At 39.9% G+C, this 19,953-nt stretch overlaps 1 protein-coding gene across 1 annotated transcript; it reads right to left on the minus strand.

Moving 5' to 3' along the window:
- Positions 1-203: 203 nt before the first annotated feature.
- Positions 204-17,494, minus strand: LOC105697017 (protein Wnt-11b-2). The gene is made up of 5 exons (XM_012419951.1): positions 17,394-17,494; positions 10,783-11,024; positions 9,557-9,900; positions 9,084-9,355; positions 204-378 (listed from the first exon to the last, which is right to left on the minus strand). Exons 1-5 carry the CDS (start codon positions 17,492-17,494, stop codon positions 204-206), a joined length of 1,134 nt encoding a protein of 377 aa, XP_012275374.1.
- Positions 17,495-19,953: the final 2,459 nt, after the last annotated feature.

Consider the following 19,953-nt stretch of genomic DNA (forward strand, 5'->3'; position numbering starts at 1 on the left):
CTACCTTAAATAGCTTTATTTTCTTTGCACGAACGTTTTGAGAAGTTACTATTTCAACGCTTTTAGTGCCGGATATCGATATATCGTCCTTTTCTAAGTGGTAACGACTTCGGCCGGCACCAAAAGGTTAAATAGTGTTCACCCAATCTCGCAGTGTTCTCACAATTCCGAGTGATCTTTATATCTCGCCTCTATCAATGATTTCAATTGCATGCGTATGTTGTCACGACGTTTCGGCAAGTCTTACATTTGACGTAACAACAGATAAAATATTTGCAGTTGCATCTTTCGAGAATTTCTTCCGATTTTTTGACGTGACCCCTACCGCAACAAAGGTACTCACATCCATCGTACCCCGAACTGCTACCATTGCATTGTCTGAAACATAATTCCTTTAAAATAGCACCAAAGTATTGGCATATAAAAAAATTCATACGTTATACTAGCTTATGCATGAAATGTACTATCTACGTCCCTACTCAACATTAAAACTTTGGTCTGAAACTTTTTTTTCAAAAATGTTTTTGTTTCTAAAAATATTAGACCGTTTCCAGAGTTTTCCAACACCCTGTATATAAATATGTAAGCATAATTCAACCTTATAATTATGAATTTTTCCTAGATGTATTTAATTTTNCCATTTTGGTTCTGGTCTGGGCTGAGTTAAAAAGTTTTTTTAAAAAATCCAAATTTAGAATGTGTTAGGACAATTCTTAGGTGATCAGGAGTGATGTGTCAAAGTTTCGGACAGTTTGGTCTAATACCCTTAAAAAAAAAGTGTTGTATTCGAATCGACTGATTTGAAGGGTGTTTCACTTCACCTTAAGAGTGCTCCCGCGATTTTGCTCCCGTTAAATTGGAACGATCGTCGAAAACGTGCAAACGGAAAGGACCGTTGACCGAGTTAATTGAAAATGAAAACAAAACTAGATGAAAGCAGAGGAGTCGAGGGCGGTTCAAGCGGTCGTGTAGGGCTTCGAGAGGAAGAAAAAGAGTACGTCGAAGAAGGAGGCGTCACCCGTTTATTTGTAACCCATTCAACAGACGGGGCGTTAAATATCGTTCGGTCTTGAAAACCAGGATGAAAAGACGAGGCGTTATGTGATAAACATCGTGCACGCCCATCCCGACGTAATTACATACGAGCTGTAATTATCGGTTACGACTGTTGGGAAATGTACAGATTAAATCACCCCGTAAATCGAGTGGCAACGCGCGTGTTTTATCCGTGGGCTCGGAATCTCGTTTTCGATCCCTTCCTCCCTCTCTAATGAACAGGGTGCTACACTGCCACTCCGTATGTTATTTTCATGCTAATAGCCCACCGAATAACGGAATTTATTGCCTTTTTTGAGATCTCCAACGCAGATCTTCTTCCGATGTTAGGATGTATCCGAGATCAATGAAATATGAGGGATGCCGTTTATGATTATCCTATGTCATGCAATATATTGATTAAAAGTTCCTTAATATTGAGAACTACCGTCAACGGGTGGGGAAGATTGAAATGACTCAAAAGTATGACTTAGAGATAGGTTATATCATGAAATGGTAACGGTTAAGTTCATTTTGCTCGCTAGCTGGTTAAGTTTGCATTAATCCGGTACACTAGAATGGCTAGAAATTGGCTAGAAAATCTCCGCTTTACGTATATGGAGGAATGTCAACGTGTTGGGATTTCACTAAATCAAAAGGAAATCCTTGTGCTCGCGTAGGAAACTTCCGTATATGGGTTTCATTTTATGATTTTGGATATTAATACCGACCTGTAATCAACAATTTGTTCACTTCTGTCAAATTGCTTTGTTCTTAAGTAAATGAGTTAAATATCTAGACATGTAAATCTTTTGCATTATTTTAATTCACAAAATAACAAATAATCAATTTCATCGGTAAATTAACAGTGAATAATTACTTGTAACCCTTCTAATGGTTTGAATAACATACGTCCAATCTTCTCGACACAATTCCATATAGCACTAGGATGGAGGGTATGAAATCTCTTTGGGATGAAATATGGTATGAACGGAGTCGTACGTGCTTTCGCAGATTCGTGCCTAATGTAATGACAAAATTTGACAGCGCAGTCTCCTCAAGAATCGTAAACCTTTGAGGAATGCACCATTAGATTGAAAGGATTAAAGCTGTACTGTAGGAACGAATTCTTGCTCGTGAAAGCGACTTCGGTTACTTGCAAGAACCGATCAGTAACATTGGAATGTCGTGGGTGACGCTAATTTACAGGAAACGGGCGTGAATAATTCAGGACGGTCCAGCCATCGCTCGGTTCCTTTTCCCATTGTCCTCGAAAAAACCGTGGCAAATGCGATCATAGTACGGTATATAGAATTTTCCTTCCTAGAAATCGTTTCGAATGCGCTTTGAATACCCTTTGTTATTATGGTCCAGTTATATTGGTTTCCTCCTCTCTTAGTTCCACGGTCGTAATAAAGTAACGATGCGTGTCAAAACCATGCCCAATTGTGACGAACCCTTTTTTCTCCTGGTTCGCGCATAATTTAACAATCGACAAAATTACTCCTCCAAATGTTATACTCCTCAGTAAAGGTACCCACTCTGACCACCTCTTCCAACCACCAAAACATTAACCTGTTAAGGTGAAGTGAAACACGTCGAGGAACTTGATCGACGTCGATAAAGAAGATTTTTCTAAATGCCTACGTTGCCGACGTTCGTTTTTATATTGACAGCTGTGTCGAATTACATTGAACATTGTACCAAATGGCATACTCCACCTGTCGTTTTCGTACAATAAATATAAAGAAATCGAAGTAAAACTCCAGAAATCCTCTGGATTCATTCTTTCTGGAGCCCTAATTGACTGCAGAGGGACTCCCTGCGCCATCTGTGATTTCCAGGTCAATTAAATTTTCCCTCCAAGACCTCGTATTCCCATCGTATTAGCATAGAAGCGCATACAACACTTTTTTTGCCTTTATCCCGTTCAAATGCGAGTTTATTGATTACCAGAGTGTTCTAAATTGTCGTAAAATTGTCCTGACCGTTTCGTTTCTCATATCAGAGCCTTCGATAATTATATATTGATCGAAATATGAGAGCTCAACGCCATTTTGGTTCTGGTGTGGGCTGAGTTAAAAAGTTTTTTTAAAAAATCCAAATTTAGAATTTGTCAGGACAATTCTTAGATGATCAGGAATGATGTGTCAAAGTTTTGGACAGTTTGGTCTAATGCCTTTAAAAAAAAGTGTTGTATTCGAATCGACTGATTTGAAGGGGGTTTCACTTCACCTTAACCGGGTATGAGAAAATTTTTCGACATACCAGGAAGACATTTCAAATGGGCATGACGACTTTTTTCGTTACGGAAGGTGTGATAATATTACTATTAAGTCCCATTGTGAAACGAGTTGTACAAAAGTTAATTCCCCAGTTAACAGGTTAATATTTTGCAGTCCGCCGATGTGTAAAAGTCGTCGTCCGACGTATTCCGACGTTCAACCCGCAAACGGCACGGAATTGTCGCGGTAAGAACCTTAACTGTCAAGAAAAAACAGATCGGCAACCAATATTAATAGGAGCCTTTATATTGACATTCATCTATTGTTAAAAAGAAATGTGGCCAAATACGCATCAAAGAATCAGCTTGAACTACAGATCGCTATAGAGCCCTAGTAGCACAAAATATTTGTCCTATATTTTCTATATATTTAACGAATATCGTACATTTTGTAAATATTTAACAGACATTTGAAATATTTGCAAGACGTTTACTTTAGAATATTATTTCTATAATATTTATATAATATTACCTCCATGTGTTTTCATAATATTTTTCTACCAGATATACAAAACATTTCGTTTCATTTTATTGCAAATATTTTTTAAATATTATCCGCCGAATACATTATAAACGTTTTAAAAATATTTAAAATCAAAATTACACGTTTTGCTCTCATAATGAAATAGTGGAACGAAAATATTAGAAAAATCTCTCGTGTTTTTTGATACCAAATGAAGTGTCCGATAATAGTCGTGAAGTAAAAAATGTTTTTTTATTACATGTTCATAAATTAAAAAATATAATTTCTTGATATGTTTATAAATTATTGAAACTAAATATGTCATTGAGATTTTCAACAAATATTTCAGATATCTACGAATGAAATCTACAAGAAATCTTAAAAATCCGTCGCTTCAGATATTTAGCAAAGATTGTTAACAAATATTTAGAAATTATTCCATGCTACTAGGGAGTACTTCGTCCTGCGCATCTCGAAGTGTTACAAGTAGGTTTACCAATCTCAGGAAAATTGTAGCCGGAATCTACGTGGTTGCCTGAAACACCCTGTTTTAATTACAGGTAGTGTAAATAAATATCTACGTATCGGCCGGGAAGAGGATAGTCGAGAGAGGACAGGTTCTCTCCCGGAGTACCCTGGCGTACGCGTGTCCGGAAGAAAGCGCGGCAATAAGAGAACGACGAGAAAGGCACGATGAAAGGAGATAAAAAGAAAAATGGACAAGTAGGATATCCTAGAAGTACATCGAGGTGTCCGATACGCGAGCTTGTAAATCGTCAGCGGCTTGAGCGGTGACATTTACGGACCTACGCCGAGACATGGATGACAGGCGCGGTTTGCCCTCGTGGGCAGCGCAGGCCTCCCTCGCCGCACCTCGGTCCGAGTCACTCAATTCGACTCGAGACGGAGTCTCGGGCCTCGGTACATACGTTGAGAATATCGGCTGCTCTCTGTCACCCCTTGCGTCCGACATGTCGTTTAGAGGAAACGACCAGTCACTTAATAGTTGTATCTACGCGGGGCCCGACCGATGGGCCTCGTGTCTTGCACGCGAGTTCTACCTGGACTCGTTAAGGTGAAGTGAAACCCCCTTCAAATCAGTCGATTCGAATACAACACTTTTTTTTAAGGGCATTAGACCAAACTGTCCAAAACTTTGACACATCACTCCTGATCATCTAAGAATTGTCCTGACACATTCTAAATTTGGATTTTTTAAAAGAACTTTTTAAATCAGCCCAGACCAGAACCAAAATGGCGTCGAGCTTTCATATTTCGATCAATATACAATTATCGAAGGCTCTGATATGAGAATCGAAAGGGTCAGGACAATTTTACGACAATTTAGAACACTCTGGTAATCGATAAACTCGCATTTGAACGGGATAAAGGCAAAAAAAGTGTTGTATGCGCTTCTATGCTAAAACGATGGGAATACGAGGTCTCGGAGTGAAAATTTAATTGACCTGGAAATCACAGATGGCGCAGGGGGTCCCTCTGCAGTCAATTAGGGCCCCAGAAAGCATGAATCCAGAGGATTTCTGGAGTTTTACTTCGATTTCTTTATAATTATTGTACGAAAACGACAGGTGGAGTATGCCATTTGGTACAATACCCAATATAATTCACACAGCTGTCAATATAAAAACGAACGTCGGCAACGTAGGCATTTAGAAAAATCTTCTTTACCGACGTCGATCAAGTTCCTCGACGTGTTTCACATCACGTTAACGCAACAACTCGGCGGATTTTTTTTGGCTGAGTGGGCCATTTAAAACTAGCCATTTTGACTGGACTTGGTAATCCTAGTGTTAAGAATAACAAGTGCCTTCTGACGCCTCTTGAGCTGGATCTGTTATCTAACCCCTTCGCTGTGGAGCAAAAATGAACTTTTTTGCCACTAGCATGGGAAAAAAATGTTCTCGAATTTATTCGATGATTTTATTTTATTCAGGTTTTTGAGGTCGTTGAATCCTGATTTGATAACAATCGAGAAGAATAGCAAAATTCAAAATAGCGGATCCTATACGGCGGATCAAACATTTCAAAATGGTTGGGTGTTTATTAAAAAACGATATCTCAAAGTATTTGGGGGCGATGAATCTAAATTTGAAAATAAAATTTCAAAATTCAAAACGTTCTTTTTTATACTAATTATTTTGAAATGTTTGATCCGCTGTATTGGATTAGCCATTTTGAATATTGAAAATTTGTCATTAGCTTTGGATTCAGCGATCCCAGAAAACTATAAAGATGTCCACTTTTATCAAAATTGGAATGGGGTAACCCCACTATTTATAGATGGCCGTATACGGCCATCCACATCTGTGGGCCAACGTTTTTTAGCCGTATACGGATCACCCACAGTGAAGGGGTCAAAAGAATTACCTGGTTACGTAACAACCTCATTAACTTGAGGCTTATTGGTGGATCCGGTTAATAGGATTCGAAATTCTATCATCTGCTCCAAGTACCTAAGATATCGGGTGCTTTTTGGCACCTTCTGCACGCTTGATGTGTCGTTTAGAAAAAAACGATACGTTACTTAACCGCATCGATACAGTATCCAACCGGTGGGTCCAGTCAGTGACCATTTACCGCAAGACTCTATCCTGGATCCCGATTGTATCGAGGATATTAGATACTCTCTATCATCCTCTTGACTGGACTTATCATTTAGAGCAGAGGTTCTCAAACTTATTTGGCCTATCGGTCCTTTTCAAAAAAAGAAATTACTCATCGCCCCCCCGGAAATCTATCTTAAGGTGAAGTGAAACACGTCGAGGAACTTGATCGACGTCGATAAAGAAGATTTTTCTAAATGCCTACGTTGCCGACGTTCGTTTTTATATTGACAGCTGGGTCGAATTATATTGGGTATTGTACCAAATGGCATACTCCACCTGTCGTTTTCGTACAATAATTATAAAGAAATCGAAGTAAAACTCCAGAAATCCTCTGGATTCATGCTTTCTAGGGCTCTAATTGATTGCAGAGGGACTCCCTACGCCATCTATGATTTCCAAGTCAATTAAATTTTCCCTCCGAGACCTCGTATTCCCATCGTTTTAGCATAGAAGCGCATACAACACTTTTTTTGCCTTTATCCCGTTTAAGTGCGAGTTTATCGATTACCAGAGTGTTCTAAATTGTCGTAAAATTGTCCTGACTCATTCGATTCTCATACCAGAGCCTTCGATAATTGTATATTGATCGAAATATGAAAGCTCGACGCCATTTTGGTTCTGGTCTGGACTGAGTTAAAAATTTGTTTCCAAAACTCCAACTTTTGAATGTGTCAGGACAATTCTTAGATGATCAGGAGTGGTGTCAAAGTTTCAGACAGTTTGGTCTAATATCCTTAAAAGAGTGTTGTATTCGAATCGACTGATTTGAAGGGGGTTTCACTTCACCTTAAGCGAATCAGCAGAAAGATGCAGGGACAATCCCATTTATAAAAATAAATTATATTTATTCAAACCCCCAATTGAATCCGAGGCACCTATCGTCTCCCTGGATCGTTTCTGTGTTCCCTAGGGAACGGTATTGTCCTCTTTGGGAAACACTGGTTTAAAGGATGCGAAGTTTTACTTAAAAGATGTGTCTATGCGGAGTTCGCTCCTAGGCCTCGCGCGTTGCGCGCGAACCTGTCATGGGCCCTGCGCACGTTGAGTAGATAGGATATCGAGTTTACTCTCTAACACCCTCTACGTCCGACGTATCGTTCGAAGGAAACGACGAGTTACTTAATAGCCGCAACGTCCAGTTTTATTGCTCCCTTCCCTATGGCCTTCTCGTTACGAGCCATCCGCAAGCGGACCCAGCACGGGGCCATTAGCGCGACCATAACGCCGACTTTACGACATAGTTACCTCTATGCATCGAATGGGAGGAAATACATTTTTTTTTTCCTCTCTTTTTCTTTTGTTCCCCTCGTTTCCTTCACCCCTTCGGAATGTACGAAACATACGTGGATGGAACCTGGGCCCATACGTGTACCTACGATTGTATGCTCGAGGTCGGGCACCGAGACGTTGACGAAGAACAAATTGAAACTCACGCGAACCCGGTGTAATGGGCCAGGAGACCTCACGTTTCTCCAAGCTGTAAACCGAAGTGAGAAGATCGAGTGTAAAACCTCCAGTTTATGGAGGCTTTACGAGGTTATTTCTGTAACGAAGATGAAGGATCGAAGGAGAAGAGCGTAGGTACACCCTGCCGGACGCATCGCGATTGCGGAATTCGTGGTGGGAATATAATTTTGTATCATACATGGACATGTATAATCGGTGCATATTTTGAAGATAAGATTTTGACATAGGAGGAAGCGAAAATCGAATAAACTCCTTATGTACGTTTTATGATTTTAACCCGGAAAGAAGTAAAAGAAGAAGATAATGGAAAAGAATAAAATTTACGAGAAAACGTGCATATATGTGTAGGGGAGATTATTGTACGTATTAAGACCATAGGGTGCTTTCGGCTACTTCAAATATTTGCGACGTATTGTTGCAAAATTATTTCTTTCCCTGCGTCGCAAGTGGTCATCTCTCATAATCACAGTTAATCATTGTTCGATTGCACCTTATGATATTGATGATTCTAACGATTTCATAATACTTCATAATAAACGAAACTCTGATCCATGATGGATTTACTAGCAATTATTTATAAATTATTCTTAATTATACGAAATTATTCTGCAGAAAAAGTGTAATTGACAAATTTAATAACTGTGTGATCCTAGATAGACAAAGTGATGCAAAATTTGCATGCAATTTGCCTCATAAAAGATCATGAAATGAGTTATGAAGGTGTTGTTTATGAGTCCTCATTTGGAACTCATATCTGCAGTACACAGTGATAAACCAAAAATACTTAAATATGAAACAAAGTTAAGTACATGCAATGTCTCAATATTTGTACACTTATGTACAACCAAATTTATCTCACAAATTACTGGTGAACAATTGCAGCGTCCGTAGCTCATATTTGAGCCATAGCGTGACAAATATACCGCAAATGTTTCTTCAAATCTATTATGCAATATGCGTACATATATTGCAGACATTTCATGCAGCAAACGGTCTGCAAGTTGTTAGTAAATCGATTTTTCTCATCATATGATAATCATGGAGTTCTATCTAGGATACTTATCATTTCTCTCCATTATCTTTGAAGCATAAGATAGGTCATAAATGCATACAAAGTACAAAAATGGCTTAATTGCAGGTAATTCACAAGTTAGCGATTATTGGCCGAAGAATAAGTGCAGAAAATATCCCGTTTGGTAAAATTTACCTTCCAATTGTACCGAGGCTGCCTCGTTTCTTATCCGGGAGACAATAATCGGGGCTCTTTGTAGTATACAGAAGATTATCGTGATGATAAAGAGGCGGCAATCTCCCACCAGACTTAGATTTGACTTCCGCAGCTTCGGAGTATCTGCGGAAGAGTCGAACACCGGCGATGGCAGGTCCAGAAGAGCTGAGACCTCTCCAGCACGTGCGTAAGCTGCAGGAACCGGAAACTCCGTGGCACTTGCATTCCAAGGACAAAGATTGTTCCACGGCCTATATACAGTAACGGTATAGTCTCAACTTTTGTCAGGAATAATCCCTCCAATAGAGTCAATTGTACCTTACAGCTACAAGTTAAATCTTACCAAAGCGGGGAAACTTTCTTCAAAGGACTGCGCATTCACAGTTATTAAAAAGGAGTGTTTTTCCATGAAAAATAATATTTTAATTTGATCATTTAGTTTAAGGGCTCACCCTTCTTCCAGCTCTGTTGTTGTGCATGTTGACGGCGTGCATGAGTTTCCCGGTTGCACCTGCACCTGGAGGACTCGAACCCTGAAGAAACCTTTTGGCCATTCTGGAGGCGGATCTAACGTCATCGCCGCATCCTCCCCACTTGAACGAGTTTTTCGAGAACATGGCGTCAAAAGAGACGGAGGTCGAGGCTGAAGAGATCAGGGTAGAGGGGACCGGGGGATCCCTTCTAGGTGGCATTGCACAGGAACAGGCAGCCAAGCTTCCGAGGGCGCAGGACCTCGCCAAACGCCACACGGCTGCTGCAGCTGACATGGCATACACGAAAGCCTGCTCTCTTGTTCCTGTTGAAATATTTTAGACATTTATCTGATTTTCCCCAATCAATGTCAAATAAATTCAGAATTATTTGACGAAGTCTAATAATCCCTAAAAAAGCGAGGTCCGACAGTTTATTAATCTTAGAGAATTAATTTTTGTATATAACACATATTGAGATATGTGAATTCGACAATGAAGCCAACGTGTCGGTTTATCTACTATGTTTCAGGACAGCTTTGAAAGGAAGGACAGAAGCCACTGTAGTCAAGGCGTAGGTAATTTCTGTGAGTTGATAATAGAATCTAATTAAAGGCGGTTGCACCGGAGTCTTCTCATTCGTTGAGATTCCCACGCCAACAAAGAACACCACCTAGCTCTCGAAGTGTATCTAACCCGCTATCTTAATCTTTCTGCAAGGAAGGAAACCCCACCTATTTGACTTTCTATTTAAGGAAACGAGCCACCTTTAAAACATAAGGTAGACGGACCAGTACTTCATATATCGCATCAATATTTAATCAATTCCAGAATCTAACAATCATCTCTTACATTAATTGATAAAATCGTCGGTTAGATTGCCCATTATTTGAAAGCTACTGCCTAGAATTAGTTACAAGTAATAAAGCCTCTTTGTTTTAGTTGCAAAACGCATCGAGCAACCTATCATTTCTGCGATAGAAAATAAGGTCCATTACCGATCTGTTATTAGCACTCGTGAACACTGAAGGTATATCGGTAATTATCATTATTTCAGGAGGAAGACGTTTTAAGAGTAATCGCTCTCTCTTTATTGTTCCTTCTCAAAGAACTGAATTCAATTCGCAGAACGCAATTAATTTTCGATTGAAATGTCTATTGCTAAATCCATGGTTGGTAGTTTTACTTTGCCTAACCCTCGTGCAGACCTGTGAACAGTTCCGCTGTATAATCAGGAGCCTTTTCGATGCTGCTGCAGTTCCACCGGTGATGTCGAAAGGCATGTTGGCAGACGGTCGACGTGTCCTTGGCAGCTTGGACCAGTCCCTGCATCATGTCAGGGGTTGTCCTGCAGGCTCTAGCCTGCTTTCGCTCCAGGAGTCCTGCACTCTTGGCCGCTGTGCAAGCCTCGCGAGTCCAGCTCCGACCGTCCCCTGTTCGACCTAGGGCCCTGGAAATAGGAGAAAGGAAATAACGCTTTTAACTCTTTGCACTCCTAAGGCCAGGTCTTGGCATTGACTACCTGCGTCTAACCAAATTGCTGGGAATGCAAAGGGTTAACTAAGAGTACGCCATAGATAGCAGGTCCCCATGTTGCAATATTAATTGACACAACATTGGTAAAGTGTGGTTTACATAACGGCTAAATATTGCGAATATTGCTACAATATTGAATGTGAACATTTTGTTCTATTGGTAGAATATTCGATAGTAATACACAAAAGCAATATATATCCATTTTTGTAACAAAATGCAATTGTAGCAAAATATATTATAACAAAATACTGCGGGCCTAATGACGTTTATTCTATATTGTACCAACATGTTAAATGTAATATTTACTGGGACGCGAAATATTATATTTGTTTAATATTGGCAAGTAATTAATAATATTCGACCAATATTATATCAATACATTATTAATATTCGTTACTACAGGAGGCGCACCTGATATTCGACTAATCGGCGCCGATTACTGGTTACTTTTCAATTCATTATTACAGGCAAATTATGCACTGTAGAAAAAATAGCACAGGACTTCTTCATTCCATTTTTTACAAGAATAGCGCTATGTAAACCGTGTCCACCATTTCTGTAACAACCTGCACACAATCGCTCCCTGTACCCACCCTGCACCCTACACTCTACAACCGCTGCAGCTGCAACTGCAGAGTGCAGCCGCACCCTGTGTACAGATAATTTTTTCAATATAGGAATTGAAGACAGTTGGTTATGTACTATGCAATCAGCCCCATTGTGCAACCAAGTATCTAAGAATGTCGGATATAAGGACCCTCGTACATACCCACTTGCGTTTATTAAGACTTCTTTTATAATTTGTAGGTTTGTACATTCGAAAAGAATTTCTAAATTTCCCGTCATCGTTCCAAAATTATTCTGTACGATCGCGGAATGACGAAATTATACGGTCCCAAGTCAGTGAAACAAACGGGTTCCGAGAAAGACTAGAAACAGAATAGGAATTACGCCCCACGATTTCGATGAATTGATCGAAAATTCCAACAGGTCTTGGCCCTCCGAGGGAGAGGAAGCCACTCCGAATCGTAATGGGATGAAAATCATGAAGGCCCGAAGAAGATGCGTGAATTTTCATGAGACTTGTCCGCCTGTAAATCAAGGGTGAATTTAAAAAATTATAGGGCATGGAACTGAAGGGTGCTTTAAATGCCGCGGGGCGATCCGGGTTATAGGTTATGGGAGGTAATTACGAACACCTGAATGTTGAAATGGTTCGAGAGCTCGGATGCGTCTAGACGTAATTATTCTGACAATAACCGGGATTGGAGTTCTCGTATTAGGGCTTGCTCGGTCAACAATTATCCACCTAAAGAAGATTTTCAAGCCTTTTTCGTCACGTATCATGATTTCCTAGCATTGGCGATACTCCACCCCCCTTCCTTTCCGTGTTTGCAAAAAATGAAACTTTTACTAAGACTTATTGTACAAAAAACAATTCATGTCTCTGCCTGTTTACAATGCGTATACAGCGTCGAGGCGAAAGTCATTTCGAAGTATTATAATTGAAATAATTCTAGGGCGACGAACATTGACAGTCTAATCGATGTTCTTTTTTAGTGTTTTTTATTTCTGTGCCAACTATGTTATCTAAAGAAACCTACGTCGCAGATTCGCTCCTCGGATTTAATATGGCACTCAGTTACAACACTATACACACAAAGCGTGATATTATTTTAATTAAGAACATTTGGTCATGATTATTTTATTGATTTTGATTTAAAAATAGAATAACGGAATCGAGAGTTAATGGACGCTTATTAAAAAGATCATTATAAGTACTCCATCTTTCGCATAAGTTTGAGTAAAATTTTCTGAGAGAACGAACGATTGTTTTCAAGAAATCGAGATAGAGGGAGAGAGAGCGAAAGAGGGCCGGGGAAGGAAGAAAGAGAGAGAGGAAAAAGGGGGAAGATTGGGAGTTGGATCGGGAGCGGGGAGCGAGATTTCATTTTCTATGGGAACCGAAGGGACGGATAAATTACGAGGCTGGAAACATTAAGTCGTCATGTCGGAAATCCATTGGCGAAGCAGAGAGGTACACAAGCGGGAAGAGACTAGCGAAATTTTTCATCGGGCCCCTGACAAAAAAATGAGAGCCACATCGATCGGAGAGGCCAAGAGTTGGAAAGTAAAAGAGAAGCCATAAATATCCCCAGGCAAGTTATCAGCTCATTAACAAAAGATACGTACCGACCGAGAGTTTAGGCCCAACCGATCAAAAAGGCCTAACGAGAGGTCTTAAAGGCGTATATTTCAATGCCGACGAGGACGGATACTTGGTAAATTCAATTAAGGTGTTATGAAAGGGTCGTTCTATATACATCAAAACGTGAAAATATTTATAAAACTTTTCTTAGAACTGGATCCATCGAATCATTTGAAACTTCAGCATGTGATTATGGAGGTCTTAAGAACGAATGCGATGCTTATGAAATTTCATGTGACAAAAAATAATGTGTCTTTGGTTCTAGTCTGAGATAAATAAAAGATTTTTTTTTATTAAATTTCACGAACATCGCGTTCTTTCTTAGGGCCACCAATGATTCGATGCACCCAGTTTGAAAAAAAGTTTAATAAATATTTTGATGTTTTGATATATATAGAATAACCCTATCCTAACGCCTTAAGATTCAGGCTTTGCGGAATAGAGTCGCGAAGAGTCGAGCGGAAAAAAGTAAACGTTGTGTAGGAGCAAACACGACGTTTAGTCAGGCAGCATCGATGAGAAACTTGACGACAATTTCAGCGAATATCGCGACGAGTTTTTCCACCGGAGGTCCCCATTACGTTTCTACTGCATCCCGGTAGACTTTTCAACGGTCGATAGGACCGATAATGAATCTTGTTAATTGAAAAATCAGCCGGCACCTGCCCGATGGACGAGGAGCCGATAAGCGCGAAGTGCTAGGCACTGTCGTTCGGAGAGCATTTTCTAATCGTTCACTCGTCGTATCTATCTCGTGCCTCGAGAAATCCGGCGTGAGGTTTCACCCCGTTAATTGCACGACCACGTATCGGGAGGACGATTTTTCTGGGATGCTGCAAGATATACGAGACGGAATAGATTCTCATTATACCCCGGACAACGATTAATGACTGGTATCTATTATTACAAGCTGCCTTTGCATATCCTGACGCGATTTTATTTACAGAATTACGTCGGACGATAAATCGGTCGGGCCGGAAACTCGTTGAGGTAGATCCCGGAGCAAACTGCGGAGCGATCGAGTACTCGAGTATGCATGAGTAATGAGTAATACCCGCCGACCAATTTTCCCTCGAACGACGTCGCACCCGCGACAACGCTTGAAAGTGTTATTTATTGCGTTCGGAACGACGAGCACTTTCGAGTCCCGGTGAGACCTCGGTAGACTTTATTATCGACTTTATTGAGTGAGCACTTTCAGGCTGGCCCTATGCCCCCCGAGCACGAGGTGTGCGCTCTGGGTCTTGAAGGGCTGTAATCACCACCTATCGGAGAAACGTTTCTCAACGGCCCCAACCCCTCGTCATTTGATCAAACGTACGAGAATCCTCGTAAGAATCGTTTATGAGGTGCTTAAGATATTCACCGCGCGACTAGTTCTAGATAATTCGACGATTCATTCTATAAATCTCGTACCTCTATCTCGCTTGAGCGAACGAATTCCAGCTCTCCCTTGACAAGCCACGCTCGTATCCTCGAAGAGTTTTGCAGGTGTCTACTTTTAACTTTCGATTTCCTAGCCGGAGGTTACGGTCTTAAATCAAAGCGTTAATTATTCGGCCGCCCGGTTTCTAGAGTGATCGAATCCGAATTAGTAATTGCATTCAATTAAAATCCCTGATGGTGCTGCGTCCTTATATTGTGGGCGCGTTTCTTTTTTTTGCGTCGTTTTGATGAAATAAATATATCCGATAAACCTCTTCGTATTTGCTTTAGTGCGTAAGCTGCGGCTTTGCGGGGGCGGTTAAAAAAAGGCACCGTAACTTGGATTTAAGTACGATGTATATTCTTATTTAAATTGTAGTTTTATGCAAGGGATTTTCGGGTCCGGGCCTCTTGATGGGCCATTTCTATGAAAATCGTGGGATCGTAAACTTAGGCTTTGACGGTGTACAGCGGATACTATAGGCCGTGATTTCGAAATTAATTTTGATTTGCAAACCATAAAGTATCTTCTTTATCACCTGATAATAGGAGCGCGCCTCCCAGCGCCGGAATTCAATTCGTGAAAACGTCCCGGAATTTGAAACTGATATTATGTCCGACCTCAGGTGTGATTTACACTTGGAATTGCGAAATTAGCATACGTTTATACCTGCCTATCGCAGTTCCGTATGGTCCGATGAATTAAATTAAATGCAAATTAAGACACCGAGTGACCAATACAGACTACAACCGCTACAAAAGCCTTTGATTCCTATTGATTTAGATCATCCTTTCAAAATTCATTTCAAGAAAACATGCTAACATTTAAAAAGGAACTTGTGATCAATAATTACTTCGTATTAACCCTAGTAACACAAAATATTTGTCTTACATTTTTTTCACATTTAACAAATGTCGTACAGTTTATAAATATTTAGCAGGCAATTGAAATATCTGCAAAACGTTTACTTCAAAATATTATTTTTGTAATATTCTTGTAATATTAGCTCATTTGTGTGTTCGTAATATTTTTCTTACAGACATACAAAATATTTCGTTTCATTTTAATATAACTGTTTTTTTAAATATTGTCTGCCGAATACATTACAAACGTTTTAAAAATATATAACATCAAAATCACACGTTTTGCTCCCATAATGAAATAGCGGAACGAAAATATTAGAAAAATTCGTCGTGTTTTTCGATACCAAGCGAAGTGTCCTATAATAATCGTGAAGTAAAAAATGAATTTTTATTATATGTACATAAATTAAAANGGGGCGGTTAAAAAAAGGCACCGTAACTTGGATTTAAGTACGATGTATATTCTTATTTAAATTGTAGTTTTATGCAAGGGATTTTCGGGTCCGGGCCTCTTGATGGGCCATTTCTATGAAAATCGTGGGATCGTAAACTTAGGCTTTGACGGTGTACAGCGGATACTATAGGCCGTGATTTCGAAATTAATTTTGATTTGCAAACCATAAAGTATCTTCTTTATCACCTGATAATAGGAGCGCGCCTCCCAGCGCCGGAATTCAATTCGTGAAAACGTCCCGGAATTTGAAACTGATATTATGTCCGACCTCAGGTGTGATTTACACTTGGAATTGCGAAATTAGCATACGTTTATACCTGCCTATCGCAGTTCCGTATGGTCCGATGAATTAAATTAAATGCAAATTAAGACACCGAGTGACCAATACAGACTACAACCGCTACAAAAGCCTTTGATTCCTATTGATTTAGATCATCCTTTCAAAATTCATTTCAAGAAAACATGCTAACATTTAAAAAGGAACTTGTGATCAATAATTACTTCGTATTAACCCTAGTAACACAAAATATTTGTCTTACATTTTTTTCACATTTAACAAATGTCGTACAGTTTATAAATATTTAGCAGGCAATTGAAATATCTGCAAAACGTTTACTTCAAAATATTATTTTTGTAATATTCTTGTAATATTAGCTCATTTGTGTGTTCGTAATATTTTTCTTACAGACATACAAAATATTTCGTTTCATTTTAATATAACTGTTTAAAAAATATTATCTGCCAAATACATTATAAACGTACTAGAAATATTTTAAATCAAAAGCCCAACATATTTTGCTACAATACGGAAATGGCAGAACGAAAAAGTTGCAATCATTTTCTGTGTTTTTCGATACCAAATGATGTGTCAATTAAAATGTTAATATTTATGTATCTATACATAATCTAAAACGAAACCTTCATTTTGAAACACATTAAATCTTTTTTATTTTACTTTCTTTGTAAATCAAAATAAAACAGTTCCATATGTAAATATTCCGTATACCCTTTCTCTTCTAAACTCACTTCGATTAAAACGCATTTCCCAACCTACAAACCCCTTTAATCGATTTCAAGGTGTGTGTACCCTGCTACGATTCTAGAATTAGCGATCCTCGTCATTTGGAAGGCCACACACGAAGAGCCACTAGAAGTCAAGGGTTGCGGCGCGGACCCACGCTTCTCGACTTCCTCGACCGCTTGCCATTTATTCGATTCTCATTAACGAGCCTACATTAATCTTAGAACCCGAGTAGACTCTCTCGAAACGACGTGAGAACATCGATAGAGCCCTTAATCATAGATCGAGTATTAATCGCGATCGGACTTACAACCACTTTATGCACGAGCCACAGTGCGCTGCCAGCAGTAGAATCAATATCGAGTAGATCCTCAGGGTCTTCGGTGGAGATCGATTCTTCGTTCCAAGCATCTTCGTATCTCACATCCTCAAGACGCGAGCACACTTTTCTTAATTCCGTAGACGAGTATTTAAATCGAGAAGCCGGTGTCGATGATCGGTGAAAGAGGTCGATCAGAGATCGGTGCATCGAAGAGTCCGTTCTTCATGGCCGCCGATTAATCCTAGCATCGGTTGGTTCACATCAGGAATGAAACTGATGAGATTTAAGCCAACTTTATTTTGGAATCTTGAATCAAATTTCATAAGTACTGAAATCATTCTCTTTTGGGGTACAACGCGCATTCCGTCTCCTCGTTTCTAAAATTTTGGGAAAATGTTGGGCGAAAAAAGATAGGGTTTTCGATAAACGTAGGAGGGCATACAGCAAGATAATTCTTAAGTTGAACGAGTTCTCCATTGTTTCGGAGATAGACAAAGGCACGCACTTTCGGGTTCCTTCGATTTAGTGGGCGCGGACACGCGAACTACTCGTTCGTCAACAATTAACGTCAAACTACCCATAACTTTGAGCGTCAATTATCCCTTCTCTTAAATTAGTACTCTATGGGTACAAATATATAATTTTATCATAATTTACGAGGTGGCCCATAATGATCACTCTAGATTTCTTTCCTGCGGTCTGGGGCAAAAGGTCGTTATGCTTTGGAGTCTGCAACATTTTTGCACGAGCAGTGCTCATGGAAATGTATACCTATATCCATTTTAACAATTTAAATAAATCAATGAAGCTTAATACGACTTCCGCGTATACAGTAAGCAGCTACGACAGAGTATGCGCGTGGACGAGCGAAGAACTTTAATAAGTTGAAATTCATGAATTTGTAAGAAAAATTCTTTACATAATTGAAACTTCATAATAAATGTCACTTCTGTTTATCCATTCAACCGAAATCAAATAAACTAATAAATCCATAATTACGCATTTACCGGTACTCCGACATCACCGTTCCCTAATTTCCGAAAACGTTTTTAACGCAAACAAGGGTAACTCGATCGGAAACGAAAGAATGAAATTAAAATACAACTCGTCGTCGATCTTCGGAGTCTGAGAATATTTCGAACCGCGTATGTGTTCCGTGCAACTGCAGCGTCCACGTTAGCGTGGATGCGCTCTCGGAGGAATCGATGGGTAAACTGATAGAAAAAGGTCATTTTAAAAAGCTAATAGTCATTATCTGAAAAGAAAATGATTTTCTTATAAGAGTCGAGCTCTATGATCCATATCATTCGTATTCGTGGGTTCATCCGAATAAGGTCGATGATAAAATGCTTGACACCCTTGTGCAAGACCCGTTTAATAAAAGTTAAAAAAGATTCTCCTTTTGCGCCCGGTAACAGCGGCGTCTTACACAAAGATGCACGGAATACCATTAATGTGACTTGATTATAGACAATATACCTCGGTTTCTCAAAAGAACTACTTGGTAAAAATGAAAAATTCTCCTTTTGCATCCGAGGTGCCCCTGTCATTGGCGTTCTTGGTATCCAGCGCCCTTATGTCTTGTATAAGCTTCTTAGTGCGTTCTGTCGGCCTTGCAACCGAAACCGACATACCAATTGATTTAAAACCAAATGATGATATTCACTTTACCGGCATCACAGTCTTTCACGCTGGGCAAATTTCCCCCCTTTTTTAACACTTTTTTTTTTTGTTTAATTTGAGCGGGAAAGCGATGCAAGTGAGACGAAACTCTTGGCCGGTCTTTGAGGTCGAGGCGCACTTCGTACCGTGAGCAGTTAAGTGTACGCGGTGGCGTGGATGCGCCCTCGGTGGAGTCGGCGCGTGGACAGGCGGAGGATGGCAACCTCGAAGAGAAGAGAATATTCGGACTGACAACTGGCCGCGGAAGAGGCGGCTGCGAGGAGAAGGAGGAGACGAAGGAGGGCCCGGATGCCCCACCACCTTTGAGAGCAGTTCACTACCATCCAATAACCATCTGTCATTTGCTCGCGTTCATTCGGAATTTTCATTCGCTGCACCCTCGCCTCCCACGCCCCTCGCTCCTAAATGGCTACGACGCCGACGGCGTCTTCTTCAAGGGCGATATTTTTCGTGATCCCGAAGAGGACTCTATTTCGAACCACGTCACGCGTTTCGGCATCGATGTTTCTAAACTGAAACTGGAAATTGTCTTTTCTTAATACTTTTTACCTTTTTCTTTTTCCCCCCTTTTCAATGGCAACCTATTTTTCAAGTCGGAGGACGTAATTACTTATGATGTAAGATTTGACAAAAAGAATATCGAAATTCAGAAAGTTGGAGAGTTTTGAGACTGCAGATTTTTACATTACCTTCAATTAACCGGACTTCAATTAAAGCAGGATTAAAGATTAACGGGTGATTAAACAAAATGTAAACGTGGCTAAACGTCCAAACCTCCTCCCTTATTGCCATTGTTGTATATCAGCGAACCTCTTGTTACTCTCGCAAAAGTTGTTTTGAATGGCAAAGTAGATGTTACTTTTGT

Source organism: Orussus abietinus, unplaced genomic scaffold (assembly GCF_000612105.2).
Source record: "Orussus abietinus isolate OABI.00-Male unplaced genomic scaffold, Oabi_2.0 scaffold125, whole genome shotgun sequence".
NCBI classification, from domain to species: domain Eukaryota; kingdom Metazoa; phylum Arthropoda; class Insecta; order Hymenoptera; family Orussidae; genus Orussus; species Orussus abietinus.

Excerpts from the sequence above, each read along its gene's own strand:
- LOC105697017 (XM_012419951.1), bottom strand. The coding sequence starts at position 17,494 with ATGCTTGGAACGAAGAATCGATCTCCACCGAAGACCCTGAGGATCTAC. Across the intron at positions 9,901-10,782 it reads TACAGCGGAACTGTTCACAG|GAACAAGAGAGCAGGCTTTC; the intron begins GTCTGCACGAGG and ends ATATTTCAACAG. Across the intron at positions 9,356-9,556 it reads ACAACAGAGCTGGAAGAAGG|GCCGTGGAACAATCTTTGTC; the intron begins GTGAGCCCTTAA and ends TACTGTATATAG.